At 34.1% G+C, this 10,405-nt stretch overlaps 1 protein-coding gene across 1 annotated transcript; it reads right to left on the bottom strand.

The window, feature by feature from the left end:
- Positions 1-4,560: 4,560 nt before the first annotated feature.
- On the bottom strand, positions 4,561-6,147 carry cdkn1ca (cyclin dependent kinase inhibitor 1Ca). The gene is made up of 3 exons (XM_056462916.1): positions 5,474-6,147; positions 5,229-5,340; positions 4,561-4,993 (listed from the first exon to the last, which is right to left on the bottom strand). Coding segments are annotated over exons 1-3 (639 nt in total). The 5' UTR covers positions 6,000-6,147; the 3' UTR covers positions 4,561-4,992.
- Positions 6,148-10,405: the final 4,258 nt, after the last annotated feature.

Raw genomic sequence — 10,405 nt, forward strand, 5'->3', positions numbered from 1 at the left:
AAACAAGCAGACCCTGGCTGTGTACAAAACCTTTTAAAAAGATGTTTACACAATACATAATACAATATTTGTTATGAATATAATTTGATTAAAGGTTTTATTGAGATGTATTGTTAGTGGCTGGATGTGTGCTGGATCAATTGGGTAGCTTTACACTAGATTTCCTTTATCTTAGTCCATGACTTTTTATGCTATTCCAGCATATGTTTTACAGTGCTCAGCATAACCGAGTACACCCCAATATGAAAAAGAATATATTTCTCCATTTCTCAGTGAATATAGGCAATGTATTTTGGTGCAGATATATTTATTAAAATTATATTTTAGTCACCAAACATATTTAGAAACTGAAAGATAATACAATTTAATTCAAGCTAAATATTACAAAAAAAAAACAAAAAAAAACATAACAACCTACAAAACTTCAACTAAATTTTTCCATTTTGCTTCTCTTGATTTTTCTTCTCATTTAAATTTGTATTTAATATCTTTCTATAACATATAAATTTGGGTGTACTAGTTTTTAGACTGTAATCGTAAGTTATTTTGTTAGATAAGCTCCAGATTTAGCTTCAGTACTGACTAATCCAATGGATATGCACAAATATAATATTGTATAGCTTCCTATAGAAAATATCAATTTAAAAGAGAGATTTGTGAGGGGTGTACTTATATATGCTGAGCACTGTACATAGCAGATGCCCTTCCAGCCGCAACCCAGTACTGTGAAAGGTTTAAGCAAAGGAAAATTAAGACCTGTTTAAAATGATTTAAGACTACAAGACAGTGTTTTAGTGAAATTAAGACTTTTTAAGGCCTAAAATTGTGTTATTGAAATTCAAGTCATTTTAAGACTTTTTAAAACTTGGCGGACACCCTGAATAAGAAATCTGTTATTTCATTCCACAAAGTTCTTTAGAATGAAAAAGTTTATTCATGTTATTAAAATGTTATTTACATGAGGGAAAAGTCTTCTGTGTGTTTATTTTTAACCCTTTAACTGCCCCACCAAGAAAAAAATTGGATTGCATTTCTTAGCTCCTAATGTCGCTAGTTAACACACTCAATGCATTTTTTAAGACATTCCATAATTTTAAAAAATATCAACCTCGACCAAATGGTTGATATGTCAGTTTATGGTAAAAGTACTGGAATTACTTGGACAAATCTGAAAATATGAAGTATAAAATACTCAAAATAAAACATTTTTGAATACTAAATCATCTTCATTTTTGTGAAGAATGCCATGAAATATTAAATCAGATTCTCATTTAACATGTTTTTCTTTTTTTTTTTTTTTTTTTTTTAAACAAAACCTAAATCTAATAGTGCAACAGGATTATGTTTCTTTGATTTTTTTGTAAACCAACAATGCTGTGAACACTGAAAAAAAAAGTATTTTTGCTGCTTGTTCAAGCTACTTATTTATAAATGAGTTGAAACAACATAATATGTAAGTTTTTTTTTTGGGGGGGGGGGGGGAAATTAATTGTTTTATGTTCAATCCAGCTAAATTTGTAAAAACGATTAAGTTAACTTAATTGATTTGTGTTGAGATAAAATGAAGGAATTGTGTGGAACCCAGTAGTTTTTACAGTGTAGTTTGAATCATTATTTACAACAATGATTCTTTAAATGACTTCATTATTTAAAACAGTAAAAACATGGTCAACCGTTCGGTAGAGCGGCAGTCAATGGGCTAAGAGAACTTTTAAGAAAACTTTAACATTAAATTGTTTCAAACCTTTTAGGAGTTTCTTTTTTCTGTTGAACACAAAATAAGTTATTTAGAAACATGCTAGAAACATGTAACCACTGACTGCCATAGTAAGAAAAACAAATACTGAGGAAGTCAATGATTTTTAACATTTTTCCGAATATCTTCTTTTGAGTTCAACAGAAGAAAGAAACTCAAACAAGTAAATGATGACAGATTTTTTTTTTTTTTTTTTTTTTGGTGATCTATCTCTTTAAGTTAACGTGGAACAAAACTTAGGTTTAGTTTTTTAATTAAAAACATTTTTATCAAACATGAATACTAGCAGTTTAATTTTAAATATGTATTGGTTTACTTAAATAGCAGAAGATTGTTCACAAATAAAGTCTGTTTAACTTCCATTTCATAAATAACCTTTAACTTCGTGAAACAATTCTATTCAATGGCAGGTTCTTTTTGTAGATGGAAATGTTATTTCGTTTATTAAAATATTATTTACACTATAAAATGGTTATTTTAAAAACTAAATGAAACCAAAACTGGTTCTTCTGTTGCCTGGCCTGCAAAACAGCCCGTTGGAACCTTTGTTTGTGAGAGTTTATTTACATCACACAGTATTTCGTATTGTTCTGCAGTCAAATAAACGAACATAATTTGAATAATGTTTTAGTCGGAATAAAAGAATAGGAATTGAACTCTTAACTTCATTTAATGATGTACAGACTGCAAGGCCTGAATGAATGCGTCTCTGTGGGATTTGCTGATAAAAGTCGAGGTCCCATGAGCCTGAGGAGGTAATCCATCTGGTCGGGAAACCCAGCTGAGCTATAACGGAACATATTGGAAACCCTGTCAATCTGGACATAATGATTTTAGTGTAAAAGCTCAAATAATGAGGTCTAGTTGAACCCTGGGGGATTTCTCATATTACATGTCGCACAATTAAGATTATTAAAATCCTCGTTTTTCATTAATAATTTTGAAGCATGGTGCTGTGATAATATTGGGATACCGGTTTCAGACGAATACAGCGCAAAGAATTATAGGCCTAATATATTAGCTAAAACAGACTTTTGAGGTTAAAAAAATAAGTATTATACTACTTGTCCATAATGATTTTTTATAAAAGGACTTGCATTATGCGTTCCAATGCTGATTAGTTCAAATGAACATTTATTTGTTAGGCCTGCTTGTATAGGCCTACCATAAATAAAAAGTATAGCTGTCGGTAACAAGTAAAGCCTAGATATTATTATTATTATATCTATTATTATTATATTCATTATTATAGCTATTTACTGGCATATTACATATTTTTTAAAGCAGTTTTATTACACTTTTATGTGCTATTCATCTTTGCGCACGCATATCTTTAAACGTTATTCGTTTATTTTGTCTTTTTGTCTTCTTTATTTGAATGAATGATGGTCAGTCGCTGGCATGACGGCCTGGAGTATCTCTGTTTTCTTGCACACGACTAGATACGGACTAGAAACAAAAGCAAACAGGATTTGTGAGCACCAAGAGCTTCTGTGAGAGCACAAAGCCTCATTTGCAGGTGAATGCGATGGCACTCGCTTCGCCTTACGCCTTTAGCTGCCTTTGTTCCATTTCGCTTTTTTTGGTGCCAGATGGTCATGGAAATGGGAAACTTCTTTAGAGAAAGGCTATATCTGGCGAAACACTGGCACTCTTCACCTACACCAGACGATGATGGCAGAAAATAAAAGAAAAAAGTCCGAGTGATATGTACAATTCGTTGATAATCTTAGTCCTAAAGATTCGTTTTCTTTATTTTGATGCGAAAAAAAAACACAGTTTCTCGTTTTTGGTGTAGCCTAAAAAATTTAATAATTTCCCATAAATACAATTTATTATCGGTATTGTTAGAATGTTTTAGCGACAATTACACATGCATTGCTGTTTTTACTTATATTAAATGTAACGTATTTTACATTATTTGGTAATGTTGCTATTCATCATTTGAAACGTAGGTGTAAGTTAAAAGTTTTAATGTTATAATTAATAACAAGCGTAATAACCTGATAAAAAATTTATATAAATTCGTATATATTTATTTTTTTATTTATAAATTATATATAAATTATTATATATAAATAAATGTATAAATATATTTATATATAAATTATAGATAAGAACTGACGCACAACTTATTCCTGATTTAACTAAAAAGAAAGTTGTAGCTCTACCTGTGCTCACATTTCCCTTAGGTGCTTATTTTGTCAGTGTAGTTTTGTTCGGTCTTTTTTTTTTATTTCCATTAGCTTTTCCCCTATCTCAATGACATTATAAAGATCTGGCGTGTGGTGGTATCTATAGTAAATGTTATTCACAGATAGTGTGTAGGTAGGGGGAGGGGAGGCAGGTGGTTGGCGTGTAAATAGAAGGAGCCCATTTTGTTCGAGTCTTGGTAAGTGTTTCATTAGCGGGATAGCTGAGAGGGTGCTGAAAATGAAGGTCTTATGCGGACAAAGCGGGGTTCCAAGGGCACCTGCCTCCTTCATTATGGAAAGAAAATGGCATTTAAATCCTCCCTATAGGACGCAGCTGCCCGCATAGCCCTCCCCACAAACACTGAGGGCGGAACAGCTGAGTCCCTCCTGTTTAGAGGCCAAACTCTTCTCTTTTTGTCACAGCTAGCAAAATGTTGACGCCCCAAAAGTGTAGGGCAAACATTTTTTTTCAGTCGTTTACCAACATCCCATAATGATGCACAATAATGTATCTGAAAGATTATACGTGACTTCCAGAAGAACACAATTGATTGCGACCAAGTTAGCAAAAATATAATTTAATTTACACTTTGATTCAAAGGTACAACGTGAGCTACAGAATATATTTTTTTAAACAAACAAGGCTCAGAAACATTCTTTGCATGAAATTGCAAACCAAACTTAAATAAAACATAACATAAAATATGGCAGAAACAATAAAAATAATAATAACAATTGCTGTAAATAATAAAGAGTAACCAACTATTATGAACATAAATAAAATAAGTTAGTATATTCAAAAATAAAACAAACACGTCTTGCTCTAGACTGTTTAGAGCACTGTGGCCTAGCCTTCTACACAATTATAACAGAAGAAAAGAGAAAATTGCACCGTTTAGACATTGTAACACTGCAACAAAGTCTCTGTTGGCGGAGCCATTATTGCTACATGAGTTCAGAGAGAAAGGGTCTCGTCCACTTCTTTCTTTCATCCGCTCTGCAGATAAACACAGGTGGACTGATGCATGTATAGTGCAAACATCTGTAAAGCAAAGAAAATGACAATTAACATTTGTGTCATGACAGTATCGGAGAACAGACATAGACAGAGTATAGATTCTGTTGTTACCAATCACTTACGGCTTTATTACAATTCCTAATAAGTTTATAATAGCTAGGCTATTCAAATCAAACTAACAATTATTTAATGAATTTAAACTATTAAACGAAGTTTATTAAACGAAGTTTTAAACGAACTATTAAACGAAGACACTTACCATCTAATTGTTTTACGTGGCGTTACTTCAATGCTCGTGGATGTGCCGGCTTGAAGGTAACTGCGTTCATCCTGCTTCGACTCCACGACCCTCTTTCTTTTCGGGAAGAAGTCTGGCGTAAATCAAGGTTTTATTTCATTAGTTACATGTTTAATTTCACATTCAAAATTTAATTGTTTAGCAGACGAAAAATGTGACAGTTCTTTTACATATAGCCTAACTATTTATCGTTTCGAAGCATTTACCTGTAATTTGCGGCGTGCTGTTTCTGGGGCTCTCTGGGATAAGTGACCTCTTCCGTCTGTTTCTGAGGACTGAGGAACGAGCTGGTTTGGAGTTTAGTGCGCCAGAGATGTTCTCCTGGTTGGGTTCGTTGGGTCGACTTGGGACTCCCTCGGATTCTTGAGCTACCGGACTCCTGGAAATCCCGCAGTCGACAGTGCTTGAAGCGTCTCCTGTTGCGTTAACAGACGTCGCGGCACGAGCTCTCTTGTGTTGTACTTTATCCTTGTAGAAAAATGGCAAAGTGTCCTCTGAGATCGCCTCCCACTCGTAATCTCCAGGCAAAGGCGAGTTGGTCTCAAAGTTAAAATTCCACCGGCTCTGGTCTCGCTCGGAGATCTCCTGCAGTTTGCGTTTCATCTCACAGTGCAGCTCCTCGTGGTCTACGGGTCCGAATAGGTTACGGCAGACCTTTGTGCGGGTGAGGAGAGGAAAAGTGCTCCGTGCAACATGACGCTCCAGATTGCTTGATACGTCCACGTTTGCCATGATGTCTAAAAGTCAATGCCGTGAGCCGACGTTTGTTTGGTTCTTGTTGTTTGTAATCTGTTTATATCCGTGCCGGTGGTTAAAGGCCAGCGTTTGCACGAGAAAAGGCCTCCGATTGGCTAGACAGACACCACGCCCTGTGTAATAAACCCCCCACCAGTATCAACAAAGTCACCTTCCCCCTCTTTTAAGAAAACCACAGTCTGAAAATTACGACCCATGAAGGCCATGAATTAAGTGATTGTTTTCCAAAAAGAGAGAGAAAGAGAGAGAAAGGGAAAGAATGAAAAAGTTACAATGTTATAAATAATATATATTTTAAACTATGTATCAAAGCAATATTCTTCCTCTATATTCGACACAATAGGCCAGTATCATATAGGCTACGCAACACACATAATACAATATAAAATATCTTTATAGGCTATGGAATTATATATGAAAAAACATTTTGAATATTTTTAATGTTTGGATTAGTTTCTGCAATATATCTTTATTAAACGCTTGTCATCTTAGGTGCGTATATGTGTCTGGCATAATTTAATTTAAATATGTTTCATAGAGTTTCATAGAGGACAAAATGGTGAAAGTATCACATTTCAGAATTGTTTTACACTTTCAGTGATTTTTCTAACTCACCTGATGCTACAATGTTGTTTTTGTTTATTTTTCAGACAAGAACTACAATCTATTTGTTCCTATACAGTAAAGTCTGTTTAATTAAATTAAATTTGTTTAAAATCTCATTTTGTGGTATTATCATTATAACTTTTGTCACATTAAAAATACCACACAAACAATAATTCTCAGTATTTACATACAAAGCAAACTTGGACACATTTACAAACACACCACATAATTAAAATGACATAACTTAATTCACTTAGTTAATTTGATTGCAGTATGAAAATAATGGGGTGTGGGTTTGTTTTTTCTTCACAGGCCAAAATTAAAAATGCATTTAAAATTTAAATTATAAATGTATTTAAAAACCTTATTTAAAAATTGTTTTCGTAAAAATCTCCCCTCGCTTCTCCTATAATAATAATAAAAAAGATGAAAACAAATAAGTATTTTAGCCTATATAAATGGCACTGCATGTAGTCGAGCAACTTTCTAACCACATTTGTGAAAAGAAACTGTAGTAAAATATTAAAAGTTCAATAAAACAAACCAAAATATATAACGTGTTTGCATTAACAGCTGAAATGATCCAAAACTGAAATGTAAATAAGGTCGCACATGTGTGTTTCCGCTGAACGTAAACCTGCAGCAGCTCCAGTAGATTCTGAAATATGTGCAGGTAGATCCAATATTTAAATTGTGTGTGTAAGACTCTACTTTGTGTAACAAATAATTAATCATACTGAACCTCACATACCTTCTAAACGCGGAATCAAAATCCAGACGTTTCTCAAATTCGCGCATTTCTGGCGCAGCTGGGCGGTGTCCACCAATGGCGCGCGAAACTCAACCAACCAGGTGACTTGAGAAATATTGACGTCAAGCACATCTACAAGATGGCTGCTCTGCGAGATATCCAGCGGGTATGTTCGTCAGTTCTATACACCATCATAAGAGCAACTGCAAAACAAACAAACAAGCTTACCTGTTACGTATTTTTTAAATGATCTAGATTAGACAATTTAATAAGTTACACAAACTTGGCCTACTTCAAACAAAGCAATCGCTGCACACCAAAATCACTCTAAAAGTGAATGATATATATATATATATATATATATATATATATATATATATATATATATATATATATATATATATATATATATATATATATATATATATATATCTTTAAACGGTTTTTGATAACTTACACGCACATCTTTATAGCTTTGTCTCAGTAATTAGATATAATTTAAATAAATAAATTATCCCTGTTACATACCTCAAACTCGTTTAATTTGGTGTCTCCTTTCTACCTCCTACTGCACTCTGAAGAAACAAACCTCAAACGGTTGTAGATTTCTAGGACCGCCGTGTTATTTTCCCCAAGGGGCTGCTGACACCTAGTGGCTGACATGTGTAACTACTGTTGTTGGACGAAAACCAAACGTCACTTATATTTGGACCTCCAGACAGCCCAGATGGTGGCCTTCCAAGGTACATTTTCATAGCTAAATCAAGAAACTTCGTATATGTGCACCTTCCTTTTTTATTTTCTTTTTTATACTCTTCATTTTTTGTCATTTATCGTTTCAGGCAGTGTTGGTTAACATCAAATAATTATTTGAGTCTACTAGAAAGAAAACAAACTCTAAATTTAAGTGAATGCTGAAATATTTTGTTTATTTGTAGCCTAACTAGGCTTTAAAAAAATCTAGTGTCACTATTTAGTGTCTTATGAAGGTTTTTATAGGGTTTGTTAATATGTCCACCTGATTTATTTAGTAAATTTAACACTTCACACCTAAAATCATAGTGATTTTTTGTCTGGCTGCTGACAATATTTTCAGATTGGTTGAGTGATGGTAAATTAGTAATATCTTTAAAAATCAGATACTTTCCAACTGCTCATTAACACAAATTTCTAATCAGCCAATCACATGACAGCAACACAATGCTTTTAGGCATGTAGACATGGTCAAAATGATCTGTTGCAGTTCAAACCGAGCATCAGAATGGGGAAGAAAGGGGATTTAAATGACTTTGAATGTGGTATGGTTGTTGGTGCCAGACACGCTGGTATTTCAGAAACTGCTGATCTACTGGGATTTTCCAACCATCTCTAGGGTTTACAGAGAATGGTCCGAACAAGAGAAAATATCCAGTGAGGGGCAGTTCTGCGGGCACAAATGCCTTGTTGATACCAGAGGTCAGAGGAGAATGGCCAGACTCGTTTGAGCTGAATAGAAAGGCAACAGTAACTCAAATAACCACTCGTTACAACTGAGGTATGCAGAAGAGCATCTCTCAATGCACAACATGTCCAACCTTGAGGCAGATGGGCTACAGCAGCAGAAGACCACACCGGGTGCTGCTCCTATCAGCTAAGAACAGGAAACGTAATTCACGCAGGCTCACCAAAGCACGAATCATCTCAGACTGGTTTCTTGAACATGACAATGAGTTCACTGTACTCAAATGGCATGCACAGTCACCTGAACTCTATCCAATAGAGCATCTTTGGGATGTGGTGTAACTGGAGATTGGCATATTGGATGTGCAGCCGACAAATCTGCAGCAACTGCGTCAATATGGACCAACCATGTCAATATGGACCAAAATCTCAGAAATATTTCCAGTCCCTTGTTGAATCTATGCTACAAAGGATTAAGGCAGTTCTGAAGGCGAAATGGGGTCCAACCTGCTACTAGTAAAGTGTACCTAATAAAGTGGCCAGTGAGTGTTTATCTTTATCAACAATAATGCAGAATCTGTCATTATCCATATAGTCCAGATTTTGTGTTCTGAACTTTTATGCAAATTAGTCCAAAACTGATTGTATTATGTCTCATTTGCAGTGTTGGAAATTTTTTTCATTCATTCATTCATTCATTCATTCATTCATTCATTCATTCATTCATTCATTCAGTCAATCAGTCAGTTTTTGTTTTATTTGTTTCCTATTTATCTGTTTTGCATTAGCTACAACAGTTTTCCAAATTTTATTTTTCCCCTATGAGTAAGAATTGTGAGCCTTCTCATGTTAAAAGGGGGGAAAATAGCAAGTGAGCTACATTGTCTTAAATAATCAGAACTTTTAATTTGAGCAAGAAGCAGTCAAGCTTAAACCACACATGTAAATATCTGAAGCAAACAACCAAATGGGGTGTAAGGAAGCACACATACAGTCCAATAATTACCTTTTTAAAATAGTTTTCCCCTGTTTTATGAATGCTTATGTTGTAGATCGGAAGAAAGGCAGGTGAATGGACGGACAAAACATCATTTGTTTAGGGAGTGGTTTTGTCATCATAAACCTGCAGATTCACTTCCTAGTGACACTCTAGAGCTGCCCAAACCTGTAGTGGCCTAAAAAAGCTCAGAGCATCCAAGAGCAAAGCCAACATCCAGATATGCTTGGGCATCACGATACCCCACTGGTAAGTCAACGCTTTCATCATAAAACAAGGCAACAGAATGCAAACAAATCATTTCTCAGGGGCTGTTGAAAAATATATGCAATCTCATGAATCTCTTTTCACTCGTTTTGCATTCTGAGAACGATGCTATAGATTTGATAGAAATCTGTAAAGTTTAGTATGTATAAGTATTATATTATTGTATTGTTATACTATTATTATTATTATTATATATATTAATAATAATAATAATACATTTCCACTGTCTTAGATATTTCTTAAGGTAATGATTTTCAGTAAAATGTCTGTGTTTAATGTTATTAAGTGGTACAGTTAAACAGAATAAAGTATTTAAAAACT

This window comes from Danio aesculapii, chromosome 7, assembly GCF_903798145.1.
Source record: "Danio aesculapii chromosome 7, fDanAes4.1, whole genome shotgun sequence".
Classification (NCBI taxonomy): domain Eukaryota; kingdom Metazoa; phylum Chordata; class Actinopteri; order Cypriniformes; family Danionidae; genus Danio; species Danio aesculapii.